At 41.5% G+C, this 18,274-nt stretch overlaps 5 protein-coding genes across 5 annotated transcripts; 3 read left to right on the top strand and 2 right to left on the bottom strand.

Moving 5' to 3' along the window:
* Positions 1–1,812: 1,812 nt before the first annotated feature.
* PAAG_06675 (hypothetical protein) lies at positions 1,813–2,752 on the top strand (the record flags this gene model as incomplete). Its single annotated transcript, XM_002791459.1, has 2 exons — positions 1,813–1,991; positions 2,296–2,752. The coding sequence occupies 2 exons, from the start codon at positions 1,813–1,815 to the stop codon at positions 2,750–2,752; spliced, it is 636 nt and encodes a 211-aa protein (XP_002791505.1).
* A 2,247-nt stretch (positions 2,753–4,999) lies between these two features.
* Positions 5,000–5,575, top strand: PAAG_06674 (hypothetical protein; the record flags this gene model as incomplete). The annotated part of the gene is made up of 1 exon (XM_002791458.2): positions 5,000–5,575. One exon carries the CDS (start codon positions 5,000–5,002, stop codon positions 5,573–5,575), a length of 576 nt encoding a protein of 191 aa, XP_002791504.1.
* A 586-nt stretch (positions 5,576–6,161) lies between these two features.
* PAAG_06673 (rna-binding protein) lies at positions 6,162–8,977 on the bottom strand (the record flags this gene model as incomplete). The annotated part of the gene is made up of 7 exons (XM_015845963.1): positions 6,162–7,229; positions 7,323–7,675; positions 7,725–7,785; positions 7,843–8,048; positions 8,104–8,179; positions 8,342–8,679; positions 8,773–8,977. The coding sequence occupies 7 exons, from the start codon at positions 8,975–8,977 to the stop codon at positions 6,162–6,164; spliced, it is 2,307 nt and encodes a 768-aa protein (XP_015700189.1).
* Positions 8,978–9,715: 738 nt separating this feature from the next.
* PAAG_06672 (hypothetical protein) lies at positions 9,716–10,048 on the bottom strand (the record flags this gene model as incomplete). The annotated part of the gene is made up of 3 exons (XM_015845962.1): positions 9,716–9,819; positions 9,868–9,922; positions 9,950–10,048. 3 exons carry the CDS (start codon positions 10,046–10,048, stop codon positions 9,716–9,718), a joined length of 258 nt encoding a protein of 85 aa, XP_015700188.1.
* A 764-nt stretch (positions 10,049–10,812) lies between these two features.
* Positions 10,813–11,385, top strand: PAAG_06671 (molybdopterin synthase large subunit CnxH; the record flags this gene model as incomplete). Its single annotated transcript, XM_002791455.2, has 1 exon — positions 10,813–11,385. The coding sequence occupies one exon, from the start codon at positions 10,813–10,815 to the stop codon at positions 11,383–11,385; it is 573 nt and encodes a 190-aa protein (XP_002791501.1).
* Between the last annotated feature and the right edge of the window lie 6,889 nt (positions 11,386–18,274).

Below are 18,274 nucleotides of genomic sequence, written 5' to 3'. Positions count from 1 at the left end.
TCCGAGTCAGATCAGACAAGCAGGTTTGTGAATTGACAGTTATCACAAAGAATATAAATTCTCTGCTCTGGGTCAAATTGAATTTGAGTAAAGAGAAATACTGTCAGATTGCTTTGCAGCATATGTGCGACATCATGAGAAGTTCAGTTTTGATAGTAGATGTTGTTGTTGACTGATGAGAGAATTTTCAATCTATAGAGCTGCTAACTGTTATGGCTTCAATCTAGGCGCAGGTAAACAGATGTTCGATTGCCAGCTACGTAAGCTATCTCTCAACGAAATACTAAGATGCTCTACCAAACAGGGGCCTGGGGAAGCCTCTTCTTATATACCTCTTTCCCACCAACGGTTGCTATGCCGTTGCTAGGCAGTTGCTGTGGGGTATTTGTTTACGGGGTATTTGTTTACGGGGCGGTTGCAGGCAGTGGCTATTTTACCCTTCTTGATCAATGCCAGTTTCCGCAGCCATACGCCATCATAAGCGCCGTAGCCAGCGCCATAGCCAGCACCATCACAGTAACTATTCATTCATATATTGATGATTAAAATAATTATCATTCATTTATCAAGTCAAGCATTCAGAATACAGTTGCTAATCATTTGCAGAGTGTTTTATAGCACTTCTATACAGCATATCTATAGTCTTTTATTGTTGATACTAGTCATTTATGAAGAAACTTAATGATCTTATAAACATCTATTTATTCATCTTCAGTGGCATTTTCAAGCAGCTTTATATTTCCTGTTCTGTAGATAAGATCACTTATCTTCCCAATGACTGTCAATTTTCTTCATCATTTCCTTTTGCATTTATTATAACACTTCAGTTCTGCCCTGTAGACAGTGATGTTCTTTTGAGACAGTATGAACCTCATCTTTGTACTCTGATTATGATGGGCTAGCCGCTGAGAACAGCTAACAGCTAACACATGTGAAAACAGAAAGAAATCATTAAGGAAGAAAAGAGAGAGACAGATCATGTAGGGGATTGAGCTTCCTCTTATAGAGGGCGGAGATTCAGTATGAAGATGACTGGACTAGCACCTTGGTAATAGGGGTTATAATGGATAGGGGCTAATACAGATAGGGGTAGAGGGGGGCCGCCTCGGTACCGCTGACTCGATGGCGCCGTTTCGAGAGGTTGTCTCAATACGTAGCCTGAGTGAGTATCATGGGCGTTAGGGCATAGCCCTTCATAGAAAATATCCGTGTCCGCATGTGCACGCGAGCTTAGTCATAAAGTGAGGCATAACTTACTAGTTAGTTTCGGTCCGCAGTGATCCATCCGAGGCATACGAGCGATCCGAGGCATGATACGATGCTCGTGCCCACAAAACCATGGATATCAAGTGTAAAAGATTCTGTCCCCTGGAATCTGACATGCATTAACCTGAGGTGTTTCGGGAAAACCTTCCCGTATTGCCCATCCCTGCATTGCTATATCATTTACCCATAACTATATATTTTTCAACCGCGTTGAAGCGTCGAGGTGGTCGATATGGCGACAGTTCCCTTCTTCGTGATGTGGGATAGGGAGAAAAATAACTTCAATTTTTGCACTCCAGACCCCCTCTGTAGAGTGGCTATTTTTATCTTTTTTGCTTTCATCTTTGTCGTCCTCTTACCTTTTTGGCAGTTTGTGGAACACAGCTTGTCGGGCTCTCGTTTCTGGTGGAAAGCAAGGTGGAAAAAGACGGCAGGAAATAGTTATCTATCTATATCTATATCTATCTATCTATCTATCTATCTATATATATATATATAAAACCCTTTCAAACGGATCTGTCGGTCCCGCCCTGGTTGTATCCAAAGATGGTGGACAAACAGATAGAAAAGACCAGCGCCGATGCCGATATTAAAAGAGATGACATCAAATCAGAATGGACAGCCTGTATCAGAACTGAGAGATTGTTCATCCGGCGTGTGATTGTTGGCGAGGATGCAGATGGCATATTCGCTATACGTTCACGGATGGATGTCATGAAGTGGAGGTAATTGACCATCTACCCAGATCTTGAATTCCAGGTGCCTTCTCCTGCTTGTTGAGTTGTTTTATCACATTCCCATAAATTCAGGTCATGACCTTCCGTGCAGGTCTCCTTTTTATTACCTACCTTCTGGTAGAATCACGGGCCTCTTTTTTATCCTTTCTTCTTTTTCTTCATTTTTTCTTCGTTGTGGTCCCTCCCTCTCCGTGTCATTGTCTGATTCCTTGAGCAAACTCCCTACAAAGAGAAATGGGACTTATCGTATGGATTCGTGAACAGACCTCACATGGCTCACACGCTCGAACAGCTCCGCGAAAACCCCCGATGCCGACGTCGCGGCAACGAAGAACCATTTCCTTAACCTTGAACAGAAGGGAGCTCTCAATCTCGTCATATTTGAAGGCTCCAATACAAGTCGGGTCATTGGCACCATTGGCTTCTTCAAAAGGGACGGGCCGCATGGGCTGACCGAGCTTGGATACCTGCTACATCCAGACTTCTGGGGGAAAGGATTCATGACCGAAGCCGTCCGTGCTGCGATCAACTTCTGGTGGGACTATGTCTCCGTTGTTCCAGAGAATAGCGCTGATAAAAACGGATTATCCAAGAATGATACGGTCTTGCGTGCCGTTACTGACATGCTGAATTTGCCAAGTAACCGGGTTTTGGAGAAGTGTGGATTCAAGAAGACCGCAGCGATGGCTGACAAGAAAGGTCCTGATTTCACGTGGGAGCTGCAAAAGAACTACACTTCGACCACTTGAGAAGATGACGGTGTGACGGGCAATTGATCGTGGATGAAATTCCCCCATAGTCCTAATGTTGTTTCCCTCGGTTTGGTGGTGGATAGTTTCTTTGTCGCTGCATCTTTGATGAATCCACGTTCCTCGCAAGTCCCATGTATTCCAGGGACTTCATTTGTCCTCAGTATATTACAACTTAAGAATGGAGAAAGCAATTTGGTATTTAGGAATCATTTATAACCATCCAAAAGGGAAATACGTGCTTTTTTTCTTTTTTTCTTTTTAGGGTAGTTAGGATGATGATTCTTGAGAGGGAGCTTATTTAGCGAGTTCATGGTGCTTCTAGCGGGGAGAACTTGAGGTGCATATATTGCACATATTCATCAACAGTGGGTCGGACAGAAACTATGATACCCAAATTATAAGAAGTGATCTGCCTACTCGATGTATTTGACCAATCTTTTGCGCGGATAGGCAATAAGTTGCAAACCAGACCCAAGTATCGCCTCCAGGGGTGGAAGAAGATAGATTAGCAAGTCTAAATAACGTTGGAATTATTTATGGCCAACGCTGAACTTCCTCAGGGGGTTTCTCGACTCTCAAGAAAGCAGTCCACCTATCTACAGGTCCTTGCCAACATACTCTACCAAGAACTGCCAAACATGATGCGAACGGCTATTCTCCCACCGGCCACCCCGCTGCACCCAAGTGATCCCCATATAGCTTCTAGTATATGATGCTGGCGATAGCTCTGCAGTCTGGGCTAGTCTGCAAGCTCAAGTTGGCCGATTAAGACACAAGGGCAGAGGCTGTCGCACTGAAGTTCATACGCAATAAACTACTTAACTTCAAAACCACAGAGGTCCTTACACTAGATCGAACGTGATGGCCGATCGTGACCTTTTCTCACGAGGCTCCTGGGTCGGACTCTGATGGATGCGTGACCTAGTCTGACTGAGGACTGGCGACTGCGTTACACGAGGGCTGTGGTGAGCATCTGTCATCTAGCAGAATGGAAAGGGCACGTCCTCAGTGGCGTGCATGGCAGGAGAGTGCCTAAGCAGTAACTCAGTCCTGTGAGCCTTCAACAAGGACGCAGAGCCATGGGCATGGCCTGCTCAAGCGTTGTCTTTTATCGTACTGACTTTGGGCCAGGGAACATCTTTTGTGGAGAACGAACCAACGTTAGGGACTGCTGTGGCTATTGATTGGGAAGCAGCTGGCTATTTCCCTAGAGGCTGGGTCAGGACCAAGTGTCGAATCTGAAGTGGTATGGATTTCTCAACTTCGGCCTCCATCAATCCGACGTAGTGGAGAGCGGAAGTTCAATTTGCTCGGGATCCAATGGATTTGAAGATTGCTCCAGAGTTTGGCAGTTATGGTGGGTATTAAGCTGCTCAGTTTTATTAGGTCTCAGGACTAAATCAAGGTAACTGCCGCGATGATGAAATCGAGCTGGCCAAAATCCAGTTCTCTCAATTGCTTTTCCACTTAAAATAAATTGCACGGGTCACCACTGGAAGAACGTCAACTTCTCCAAGTTTGATAGGCATATAAAAACCAAAAACTCGCGCATAGAGGTATTCCCGGCTCCCCAAAAGTCTGATTCCACATCCCGTTATCATCTGTCAGATGCATCCTCCCACTCTGTATCAAACTGCTGGTTAGAGATCGCGTGTATATAGAGGGATAACCAGCAAGGACCCTTCTGAACGCTGGGGTATCCGCTTGCCCTCCCGTTTACCTTTAGATGACCTGAGGATGTCCATAGGTGCAGTTGCTTCAAACGCTCTTGATTTCCTGGACAGTAAATGCTGTCTGTAATGTTGTTGTATCCACAATCCATGCAGTCAAGTCCGTTTAAGCTGTTCAACATGTGCAGTCGTTAGTAGATATGATATCAGACTTGGATGATCTGAGAGCGGTAATGAGATTGCACGATGTAGACTGGGGCAATCTCTAAGAACTGGCAGTTTGATGTGCTGACTTCTGATGTTTTTTTTGGGGGGGGGGGCATTCCAGACATCCAACAACTAACTACACTCCCTAGATCAAGATATTTCGGGGTTGGAAAAGAGTTTGTAGTTAACTACCCACTAACCCTAACTGGGTCGAGCCCACTTAAACTTCCGCTTGTGAGAGTTCGGTTTTTCCTCCGCAACTTGAAGCTGCAATTCAAAGTCGACTCGCAATCTCGAGAACAAGCAGGATATGTGAGTAAGGGCAAAACGATCCTGTAACGGCCTGCCTTGCACACCCTCATCTGACATGGCCTCCTATTTCTCCCGACCATCCACCACCATGCCCTCCAGCCCCAGCCAAAATGGCCAAACCTCAGAACCGCCATCACAGCGATCTCAGACACAAGAACAGCAAACACAATCCCTCCAGCCCGCTCAAAAATCCCAGCTGTCAAATTCCGCAAAGCTCCTCATCGGCGGCACCGTTTTCCTCATCCTCTCCACGTTCATAACCCGCCGCACTCTCCGCCGCAAACGCCTCACTTCAATCCCACCCACCTACACAAGCGCCCCGTACCATAAACCCCAAGTGAACGGAGGCCTGGAGGCACTAGAAGCTCTCAACATCGCGACAATAAATGTGGCCAGCGTGGCCATGATTGGCGTCGGGGCAGGCATGTACGCATTTGATATTAATACCATGGACGATTTGCGGCGGAAGGTGAGAGGCGGCTTGGGGATTGATGGGTCTGGGCGGTCAGAGCAGGATGTCGAGGAGGAATTGGAGGAGTGGGTTGTTCGTGTTTTGAGTCGGAAGACGGAGAAGGAGAAGCGGAGTGAGGGGGGGCAGCAGGATGCTAATGAGAAGGGGAAGGAAAGATAAAGGCGATTTTGGGGAATTGAGCTGGGAGAGTATGATGGGAGGGGAGGGGTATATCGGGATTGGCTTGCGATATTCCGCGAGCATGAGTATCTTGAGATGAAGGACCTAGCCAGGACTCTCTAGTTCTTCCTAGGGAATTGAGGGGTGACTCGCCATTGATGAGACTGAGGAGACCTTCTGAGCTGCTACTGCAGATGACGGCGTCTGCGTTTTCTTCGTCATTAACATATATTACTACGGCCCAAAAACGGTTCTTCCCGTGGTGGAAAGACACCAATTTCGTTCCCTTAGAGAGAGAGAGATTTTCTAGAATTCTATAGCAGCCATGCCTACTTGAAAATATACTGTACCATAATGTTCGTTTCTGTTTCGATTATCCTACTAAACACTGGAAAATACAAGAGGAAAAAGAAATACAGGTGGGGAATCTGTAAATTTTACCCCTACTTAAATCCATGACAAAACTCCACTAAAAGAATGTGTGGTATAAAACCTTCGCATCTGCCAAAGGCCCGCAAGACCTACGAGTAAACAAAACATAGCTAACGGTACAGAATACGGACGGATAGAAATCCCACGCATCCCCCTACCCCTCCTTGGACATCCGCTCATATCGCTCGCGTGCAGTCTCCTTCGTCTTCTCCAGAAAGTCATCATACCTGCCCCTCGTATTCCTCCCGGCTTCCTGAACTGCATCTCCAACTTTCCCTCCTTGCGCGCCTAACCCAACGCCTTGGACATATAGATCAGTAGCGATGGGAGCGGTCATCCCAGACCCCTCCGCCCCAAGTCCCGAGCCAGCAGACCAGCCCATTTTCCCAAGCAGTGCTGCCCCTTTAGACATAGCAGAGACAGCGGGAGCTTCCTCAATTTCCTTTTCAAATTTCTTCTCCTTGGATTTAACCGATGGGCCGAAGGCCTGACGTCGCTCCTTAGCACGGTCACGGTATTCTGTTGATGGTTGTTGAGGATCATCCCGTTTTTTCGCCAATTTCGCCATCGCTTTCGCCTTGAGCGCCTCATTTTGTAGGTTATCACGGTGAAGTTGACTGAGTCTCTCGTGTTTATTTACTTCTGCCTCGGTTTTAAACTGTCGCATACAGAGATAGCAGCATTTGCGATTGAGATCTGCATACGATTGGGTTGGAACTGGAGATGTAGAAGATGACCCTCCTTTTTCTTTGCTACCCTGCTGGTTGTCACCGCCCGAACTCTTGTCTGTGGATTCATCTCTTTGGATGCCGTGCAGTTCAGCGTGGCGGTTACTCCAGAATTGTAGGTGCGTTGGCACAGCAAGCTTTTTCATGCCAGGTGTTGCTCCAGCATCGGCTTTTCTCTTCTTTGGCTTTTCGGTCTCTTTTCCGGCTTTTGGATGCTTGTCTGTTGTCGAAGATGCCGTCACTCGAGGCTTGGAACATTTCTTGTCCGGATCTTCTATTGATACCATCAGCTCTGTAGCATAAGCATTCTCATCCCAGTATGCTAGCTTCATGGAAGGGTTTCCAAGTGGGCTAAAGGTGAATCTTTCCGTGCTAGCGGTAGGATTGATGACTGGAACGAAGACACCAGCATGGATATAACTTGCTAGGACCGGCTTTGAGGAAATTGTAAACGTTTCAAAGGAGTTATATCGAGTTAGTGCAGCTTGGGCATCCTGAAGAAACGTTAATAAATATACCCTCTTTTTTTTTTTTTTTTTTTAAAAAAAAAAAAAAAAAAAAAGAAGAAGAAGAAAAAGGGTACTTACTGCCACAGTTGCAAATTCCGCAAATCCGTATTTCCAACTTTCGTTACTTCGACGATCTCTTATGAGTAATACCCGTCGTATTGAGCCTTCTCGTGCTCCCAGATTAGAGTCACCGGTCGTCGAGGCAACTTTTGCGCCCTTTTTAGCTGCGGGTGGTGCACCTTGTCCTTCTGAACCAGACAAGGGTTTATAGAGTTTAGCCACTCCTTTCGCGAGAAGTTCTTCTGTGACTGAGGCTTCCAGACCACGGAGGAGAACAAATTGAGACGGGGTTCCGTCGGTAGCTACGTCGTTGTCACCATGATTCGCAACGCGTGGAGGATTCGCTACTCCGGGGGGAAGTTGAACAAAATCTTCAAAAATCAGATTAGTTTCCCTAAAACTTTAGAGTTAATGACGCACCAGTTCGAACTGCCTGGCATCGAAAACATTTCTGTCTTTTTGCGTAGTTGACGATGGCACACTAAATCGCACTCGTTAGTTAATAGATAGTTATCGCAGAGCTATTTTCAAAACCTACGATCTTGCAAGTCCACTCTCCCTCAGCTTTGATTCGATTACGGTCCTCTCTTTCTCGACTATAAGCTATTCTAACCCTCATGCCACGGTCATCAGTATGCGAACCGCTATTCCCATAGAGATATATGGAAGGAAAATTGCGTTCCAGGAATTCACGAGAATCGTCAATTGTATGGAACCGAATAAACCCCAACTTTCGGGATATCTCTGGAAGGGAGAATCAGCATTTTTCCGACACGTTAAAAGAGAACATCAGACGTACTTGTTTGGCGGTCGCGGATGACGCGGACATCCTCCAATGCCTCGACATGGTAATATTGGGTGAGTTCATTCAAGATCTGTCACAAGAAAAGCATCGACCGGAATGATAGCCGGCGACAAGCACATCTCAGTATATGGTTCTTCCAAGAAAAGGAGAGAAAACGTAGCGCAGCCACTCATATCATGAGGAAATTCAGTTTGCTATGAATGGTTGTAGGGAAAGGGAGGAGAGGTCGAACGTCGTCTTCATTCATGTCAACTGGCAAGCCTTCCATCATGATCTCACGGCTCTCCTGGCCGTAGTAAGGACGTCGAGTGCCACGTTGGCTGCGGCTTCTAGATCGACTTCGGCTTCTGCTATAGCTTCTGCTGCGACTGTCATAACCGGGAGAGCGATATCCTTCCCGGTCACGGTCCCTGTAAGATGACCTTCCGCGCCGCCGCGGGGGCGACCGGGACGGGCGTCGATACTCGTTTCGCTCTCTAGATCGATAGTCCCTAGCAATCGAAATGTCGCCATCGCCGCCGTGATATCTCCTATCTACAGCATGACCACGAGGAGATGTCCGAGAATTGTCTTCAGATAGAGAAACAGAAATGAAGAAATCAGCACAAGCTCAAATGAGGGATGTATCCATTTATTCGCCCCAGTGCGCGAAGTTGATTTTACCATGCGGAGGAGAGACTGGACCGCCTGGCGAGCCGTATCTATGGTCCCGAGATCGCGGGATAGAATGTGGGGGAGAGCGGGAGCGGGAGCAGGAGCGGGAGTGTCGGTCGTCATACATGCGTCCGTCACGGTCGTTGTGGCGAACTGGCGCATTATACGACGGGGCTCCGCGGTACCCTCTGTCTCCAGGGCTATACGAAGACATATTGTGATATCATGAACAAACAAGCTTGAAACGGGTATTAGTGAACGAGGACAATACACTACTCAAGGGAAAACAGCAATCGGATGTTGGATTTTTGATGTTTGTCGTCGATTAAAACTTGAAGCTGTTCAGCCGGTTGCAGGGGAGCTTAGTCAGCCCATATCACATGACAGACATTTGAGAAATCAGTCAGATAACAACATGAAACATTGAAGTAAGGAGTAGAGATGGAATGAATGTAAATAATTAGAGGAAAGTATTTTCATGTTTGATTCCTTTGGTCCCATATTCATGTTTCCTATATGCATACCGCCTTAATTCGTTCAATATTAATATGTCCTCCTCTAAATATCCTATGCCACAGACAAAATGCAGTAGCCCGCTCTTGCAAGATCAAAGCGGAGGTTGTTTCGCAGCAGAGCATCGATCTCGGCCAGGACTCACGTTCTTCTTAGAGGTCATAGTACACATTCTTATCAACTATAACATTTAGACCTCATTGCCATCTGACAGATTTTTATTTTATCTGATCTACTTCTTATTATCAGAAGTGATTTCTCTACTTTCTAAGAGCTTTTACTGATAAAAGATTCTCTGCAAAACCCCTTTGTGCGGACGAACAAATCGTTGCGTTTCCAGCCAAACTTGTGGATGGCCCTGCCCATAACAGTTTCAGATTGGCCAGCAGAATAATTAGTCAAGGACGAGTGCCAATGTGCAGTTTTCCAGAGCAGGAATTTACAGCACCAAAATATCCTTACCTCTCCGCCGTATCGAAGAAATTGATGCCCACGTCCATAGGCCTTCTTCATGCATTGCAGAGTCCCCTCTAATAGGGTTAGCTATGAAATATCATCTTTAACATATATCTATGCACCAAACTGATTCACCTTCATTTATTACGTGGTCTGCCAAAGCTGCAGATGACATCAGCGCAAAAGTTGGCTACAAAATGAACTTCGGTTCACATACGTCAGCCACCCCCTCACCAGCGAGATTACAGAAACATAAAGGTCCTGAATTATCCACTTTACGGTAGAGCATTTCCGTATTCTTCTTTGCCTCAGCCATGGTAGTAATAGCCGTGGGCAGCAAAATCAGAACTATCAACCCGTCTAGCAGTAACAAAAGCCTCTTTTTTTTTTTTTTTTTCTTTTTATTTGCTTGATGAGGAAGCAAAAGAGCACAATAGGATAGAACACTCTACGGTTTGAAAGGTTGTTCAGTTGGTATGACATTTAAACTATGGCTGTCTCATATTAGTACGAAACAAGCTCGCCGGAGCATAGAATTGGCACCGGGAGTTCTTGAAACTATGGGCAGATGGCAATGGGCAACAGAACTTCCTGGAGCTCCTTAACTTTTCCAGTTCCATAAAAAATTGTGCCTGGGTGTTGATTATTCGCCCCGCTAATAAACACGCGCGTTTTATTGCGCATAATCCAGTAATTATTTGCTTGTTCTGCTAACTACAAAAGACGGTGAATTTCTACTTTATTTGGTATTTCGTTGTCCAAAAATTACACCACTTCTGTGCAGCGGAGAAAGAAAAACATCAGTAGCCCTGCTCTTTGGCTAGTTGAATAGTTAACTTAAATAAGAGGTGATTATTTTTTGAGCTGGGAACCGAAAGCCCCATCAAAACGCAACATCACAACTGCTTTGAGCTACCCCTCTTTCCCCTAATACTAAGAATATTTCGTACCTTTGTCCGCCGTCGCTGTAATTGTCCAAATTCCAGAGCAAAGCAACAGTTACAGAGCCAGTTCCATCCAAAATACACTGGCCGGTAAGCGGAGTCCGCCTAGTCCAATCAACATTCACATATCAAAACCATGCCGAACCAGGCACTAGAAGCCGATCACCACCCCGCCTCTGCCGCTGAACCTCTCCCTGCACACCTCAACCCAGCCAATTACCCACAAACCAAACACTTTCCGGACTCCAACATCTACCTAGAATTAACATACGACGCCCTCAACTCGACCAAGAACCTAGCACAAATCCGTTCTCCGCATGCTGGAGCAAACGTCCTCTTCCTCGGCACCACAAGATCAACGTTCGACGGCCGCCCCGTTGCCCGCCTCACATACACAAGCTATGCGTCCCTTGCACTACGAACATTGGAAAAGATCGCGCGTGACACCGTCTCGAAATACCAGCTGTTTGGGATAAGTATCTCTCATCGACTAGGCGAGGTGGCGGTTGCTGAGGAGTCAATTGCCATTGCGGTGAGCGCTGGACATAGACGTGCGGCATGGAGGGCTGGGGAGGAGGTGTTGGAGCAGTGTAAGGAGAAAGCGGAGATATGGAAACGGGAAGAGTTTGTCGGGGGCAGGGAAGGGGAGGGCGAGTGGAGGGCAAACCGCGATACGGATGGACAGGGCAATCCAGCAAGTGGGCGGTGAAATTCGCCAGCCGAACGGGGTGTGATTTTGGACATGTAGTGACTAAATATCGCTATCCGAATACCTACCTAGTCATAATTGCCGTCGATAATTACTCACTGTATACCAGTTACTAACTACGAGCTTGACCCGTGCTTCATCAGACGCTTGGCTGATCTGAGGCACTGCAGTCGAAGAGAGGGACAAATCTGCAGGCAGAAGCAGATAAATGGTCTCCGTTGCACTGACCAATCTGAATATGAAATTATTGAGGGTCTTTTCAATGGAGCAAGCAATTGCCTTTATTACTATCCTACTTTTCCCTATAGCAAGGCCCAAGAGTTCTCTTGACTCCGATTTCAAGCCCACCCTATGTATTATAGAGTACGTTTTAAATTCTTTTTATAACAGGATTTCACGGTCACGGGACCTTGCCAAGGCACCTTCTTGGCACCCATCTGAATATATTTTTAGAGACTATTCCTCGTTAATCTTTTGTAGCTTTTGAATAGAGCTCACTGATGATGTTTAAAAAATAAAATGACCTCAATTCTGCAAGATATGAAGTTATCATAGTCTCTGATAAAATGAGTCATCTGTTTTATGACAAAAAGAAGTATACAGCTTTCTATTTGATGCAATAAAACAGAAAAAGACTAATGTTGAAATAGGAGTTTCTCAAGAATCTTTCAGTCTCACTCATTTTACACATTCAATCTTTTCAAGAATAAGAATGTATATAGAGTAAAAACTTCTAGTTATGTTGATGATATAGATCTTGTGAAGAATAGATTGATTGATTGATTATAAAGTGATCACTAGCTACGCGGAAGTTATATACAGTGCAAATTATATAAAAAGGCGGATAGGCCTGACACCCTCACTCATCAATGTAATTGTACGCGAGATTACATACAAAAAATAGCTTGTAGCTAGGTATTGGTACATAATTTGACTGGAAAACCCATATTGTTGAAAAATCAGTCATTTCCTCCATATAATCATTTCTGCCTGCTTACTACATCTTCTAATATCTACTGTCATAGGATGTATCTAGTCACTTCAAGCGGCTTGATCAGCCTGCCTGCCATATTCTCAGTGAACAGAATGTAATCAATTGAGATTTTATTCTTATAGACAAGATTCTAAAGAGTATGGAAGTGAACCTCTATATGCTTAGATCAGTATAGAATAGTCTCACTTTTGATCAGTTCAATTGCTGATTTATTATCTGCCTGAATCATATACATCAGCTTATTAACTGATGATTTGATCAGACTATTATTATCATCAATATTATTAAGCTGAGATGACATAAAACCAGCATCCTCCAGCAATTCCTGAAGGCAGACAAGCTCATAGATGGTCTCTGAGGATGTGATATATTCAGCCTTAGTAGATGATTTCAAAATGCCTATCTGCTTGCTGCTTCACTAAGCAATGTGACCCACTGTCATATAAATGATATATTTGATAATAGAGTGGAAATTTGAATCATAGCCTGCTCAATCAGTATTAATAAACACTACAAGTTCTATATTTATGTCTTTTCAGTGGGACACACCTATGTCAGATATGCTTTGTAGATATTTAAGAATTTACTTGAATGCTGCTCAATTCTTCAAAATAGAACAAGAGCTGAATCTCTCTAAAAAGTCAGTGACAAAGCTTATATTGAAGTGTATATTGACAGCAAGATATTGCAAAGAGTCAATCTCTGATTGATAAAAATATAATATAAATTCTACTATATAAGTAATTAATTCTTTATTATCACTTATGAAATCAACATTCTTCTCCATAGAGGAGGATGTTGAGTGGCAGTCATTTATTGAGAATTTCTCAAGTAGGTTCTTTATGAATAGTGACTGGGACAGTGATAATAATTTAGCATCCTGATTGATCTTCATACTCAAATATCAATTTGATTTACTCACATTCTTGATCTCATAATTAGCAGTGATCTGGGCTTTTATTTATTCAATATCTGATATATTTAGGCTATATAGGTAAACATCATTTATATAGATGATTATATAGACCTTGTAGATATCATTTATGAAAAAACTAATATTATAAGAACTGACATGAAAGTCTATTTTCAATAGCATTTTTCACAACTTCTTATATTATAATAGTACTACTTGTTTCAGATTATATAGTCTTTGTATCAATTCACATACTAGATCACTGTGTTCTTTACAGAACCTGGTGAGTTAGTGCATATATATACATTTATTGATAAAAAGCCAGGTATTTAAGAATATTATAATTATGTTGATTTGCAGAATATACTATTCTCAGAATACTGAGATCATCATAAGTGCTCAAAAGATAGAGGCTAATACAACTGATGTGAATGTCTTTGAATAGTTGATACTTTTTTCTTGATAATTGCTGCAGACTACTCAGTGAGTCTTATATCAATCAATTTTACCCACATTATTAATCTTTTTGTTAAACACTCATTGATCACATAAAATCATCATATCTGAGGTTTTTTCAACTAGCTGCCATGCATCAATCTACTTAAGGCAGTTAATCTTCTTAACATAGACATAGAAGTAATATTTTCAATTTGTAGATATTTAAGCCCAGATAAGATTCTTTGAAACTAGTAAGCTGATAATCTCAGAGTTTGTGAGAATGTCAATCAAATTATCAGTGAAATCTTTTACTGAGATCTATTTCACTGAAGTAATATTCTCAGTGAGCATTAAAGAATTCTCTATCTCTAAAGCAGACTCTGAGAGAGCAGTAGTGTTTTGCATCAAAAATATCAGAATTCATGCAGTAATTTCATAGTCTATCTATCAATTATTTGTAGAGTATAAAAATACTGAAGAGGTAAATAGAAACTTCTCATTCATCATAAAATTATTTATTGATAAATTGTATTAAGTGAAGAGGATTGCAACTGCAGTTATATGAGCAGTGAAAGATAAATTCTTGACATCTTGCTCAGACAGAGCCAGAGAATCTGTTAAATAAAGATCTTTTTGAAATATCATATCTTTTAATATATAAAGATAATCATTAGAAGGATGAATCAATCTATAATTAGTAAAGTCATCATAGTCTATAAATATAAGCTTCTATGATTATAAAATCATCTTCATATTTGACTTGAATACTATTTTTAAATAAACCTTGCATCCTCATCAGTGAATTCTATATGTGAAGAGCAGAGTCTTGAGCTAAGATTTATATGAGATAATCAGCTTCAAATCTGAATCCTCTACACTATTATAGAGCTTGACTGATATTGATATAAGATTAAGCATTTCAATCACTGCAATTACCACTTTACTCTATATCTGAGAAGAGGAGAAGAAATTTATTAATAATATTTGAGCTTTTTCAATAATCAGATCAATAGAATGTTCAGACATATCATCTTGCTGCAGAGTGTGAAGCAAAGTTAGTTCTTATTTAATATTCTCACTCATCATATAGATAGCTATAGTGTTTGAATTTAACTCATTATGATCAAAGTGAATAATTGCAACACTGTGATTGAGCAGATTCTTCATAAATTAATTGAAGGTCTATATATATTTTAGAGTCTCATTGTAATACTTCAATAGAAAGGTTCATCATATTTGCATAGCATCATCAGTAATTATCATCATGAGCTTCTTATCTGCATAAGATGATATATCTTCTTCAATATCAAGCATTTCTCCACCTGCAAATAGATTCACTCAGATCTTAAAATCTTTGTGAGTGATACAGCATAGCAGGATATTTTTATAACTTGTACATTTATACTTGACTTTAATATACATAGTGTAGAATGAGAGCTTCTTCAGACTGATAATGATGATTCTGAAACAGAGCTCTCACAATATTTTAATTAGATTCTTCTCATCAATATGACTCAATTGCTGATGTTACTCATCAATTGATAGCTGCTTTAGCATAATGATGAGTAGTCAGATTGATGAGGATAAAATGAAGATATCAGTATTCAGATTCTTTAGATTAATTAGCTGCTCCATGTTATCATAGTTAAAAAGACTCAGTGATGCAGTGTTCAGATTATAATCTGTTGAAATTACCCTAGGCTTTGAGATTATCAAGTATGCCAGTAATTCAAGCTCCAGATCATTCATAATACCCTTAAATATAGAGAAAGTGTCAGATAGAATATATATATTATTGAGATTCAAATTTGCATAGAAGATGTTATTTTCTATAAATACTATTATCTCGAAGTAATTTTCAACATTCATATGCAAATCACAGTGATTATAGCTCTAGCACTTCAATAGATCAGTGAATATGAAATTGATAGATAAGCTTAGCATCAAATAAATATGATTAAATTCAATTAATCTTTTCTTGACTAGGATAGAGATGATCTCAATCCTTTGAATCTTCAAAATAGTCTTATTAACCACTTGAATCATAGAGCTGCTAACCTCTGTTATTCAAAAAAATTATAATTGATCACATACAATATGACATCTAGTCTTACTATCTTATATGATGAGTAAGTTGGTGATTGATTCAGCAAAGTATGCAGACACCTCAATGACCTGCATTAGATTTATCATTTAAAACATCTTGAAGCTGTTATTTGCAGTTGATAGAGTCTTTTTGCCCTCACTACTTTTTTTATTATTATATTTCTCTATTCTTGCCATATTGATAGTCTTTTATTCTTTAGAAGTGCTATCTGAATTGACTGTTCAGTAGAGCTCATCATAATAATGCTCACATTTCAGGCAGATTAAGAGGTTAAAATTTGAACATCTGCTTATTTGATAGTCTTTGTATCCCCTGAGTCAGCTCTCACAGACTAAATTATTTTGAATATTGCTGCTATTATTGGAATCCACAGCTGTGTTTTCAGTCTGAGCTATGTTAACTGAAGAATTAGTCACCTAGATGACCTTCTTAACCTCTTTGAGAGAGTTCAATCAAGAGTGTATTTCCTTCATGATCAAATGAACATCTAACATGACAGACTTTGATTTGAACTCTTGTACCTTTTTGATTTTCTTTTACATGTAGTTTCATCATATATTGAGAAGTGCAGAATAGAACATGTAGAATATCATGTCATTTTGTAAAGGGTTAAGCTCTAAGAACTAAAGGCTAGTTATAAGAGGTTGAACCCCTAGATTTGCTCTGGCTGGCTGACTCAGCCTAGCCATCATTCACACGTGCGCACGTGATCATGCTATGTGAGCTTGCTTAAGCTTGAATTCTCATTTCATTCTTTTCTTCCCTTTCTCAAGCAATTCATCCTTGTTATATAGGAGAACTAGCCTCTAGTTCTTAAAGCTTAACCCTTTACATTATGAATTGCTTCACTCCTTTCATTGATAGGCCACTGGGAGCCTTAATCCTGTATCATGAAGCTCAGCAAATGTGCTGACATATGATAGACTATTGAGAGCCTTAAATCCTGCATCACAAAGTTCAATGATAGCACTAGTATATGAATAGACTGGGTTAGCAATTGTGCTAACAAATGAATAAGCAACATTGAAAATGTCTAGCTGAATGAGATAAAGTGACAGACTTGTACAACAAATGAATCAACACAAAGCAATGAGCAGGGATGTTCTCAGTAACTTCAAACAACAATGGATGACCTTTCTTCAACAGCAGAAACAGGTTCAGCATGAGAACAGAGATTTAATAGCAGCTCAGCAAGCTGAAATAGCTAATCTATGACAAGCTTTGAACACTTCAACATCAATTCTCTCTCAATTGAACCTGTAATCACTTATTGCAGTCAGAAGACCAAAGACCAAGCTACTGAACTGTGAGAAGTATGATGATTCTAATCTGAAGCACTACTCTCAGTGAGAGCTAAAGCTTCAATCAAAACTTAAGATTGATGAAAAAGCTTTAGATAATAATGAGAAATATGCTTGGTATGTGTACTCAAGACTAGAAGAAATGGCAACAGCTCAAGTTTACTTCTGAGTTGAGAATAATAAGAACAAGATCAACTTCACAGTAGAGAGCTTACTGAAGCAGACACACATGCTCTTTAGTGATTCTGCACAACAGGAAAAGGCTATGCAAAAGCTCAACAATCTATGACAGAATAGAAGAGCTCTCTTTGACTTTCTGCCTGAATTTAATCAGCTACTGCTGGAAGCTGGTGATCATGAATGAGATGATCACATTAAAAAGAAGTATTTAAAATCTGCTCTAAGCATGAAGCTGAGGGAAGGCATGATGAGTGTAAGAGAACTATCTTTCTATGAGAATTACTGCAAAGAGCTTAGATTAGTTGATTATCAACTCTCTGAGCTTAAGACTTTAAGACAGTGATCTAAACATTGTGAGAACAGATCTTCTTCAGATCATATGACATCTAATTCACACTCTCTACTTCATCATGCTGTTCTTGACTGATGAAACCAGTCTTAAGCTTTCACTGATGATCTGATGAATCTCTCTCCTAGTGCTGTGACCTCAAGTGCTCATCATGTCAAATTGATAAATCAGACAAAGATTAATTGATGAAGAGAGCAAGGCCTGTGCCTGAGATGTGAAGTCAGAGGTCATATGATTAAGAGCTGCCTGTTCAAACCTCTCAGACATCCTGCCACCCCCATGATAGCTAAGGTGATCCCTGAGCCAGTACTGGACAACAATGATGTAGATATGAATGAGGATTTGGGAAAAGAGTAGCTCCAATTAAAAGACACTGAAAGGAGTGAAATAAGAAACTTATGAAAAAGCAATGAAGAAGATTTAAATCTAAGATAATATTCAAACCCTTCACTGTCAATGCTCTAGTAGATAATGCCTTTTTGACTAGAGCAATGATAGACAGTGGATATAATGTCTATGGTCTTATTTCTCAATTCTATTTTAACAAGCATAAGCTCCTGTGCATTGAAATTCCCCCTGTTAAAATGACCAGCTTTGAAAACTCCAT

The sequence above is a fragment of the Paracoccidioides lutzii genome, assembly GCF_000150705.2.
Source record: "Paracoccidioides lutzii Pb01 unplaced genomic scaffold supercont2.19, whole genome shotgun sequence".
In the NCBI taxonomy this organism is placed as follows: domain Eukaryota; kingdom Fungi; phylum Ascomycota; class Eurotiomycetes; order Onygenales; family Ajellomycetaceae; genus Paracoccidioides; species Paracoccidioides lutzii.
The sequence above is the reverse complement of the archived record's forward strand: the minus strand, read 5'-3'. Positions and strand labels throughout refer to the sequence as shown.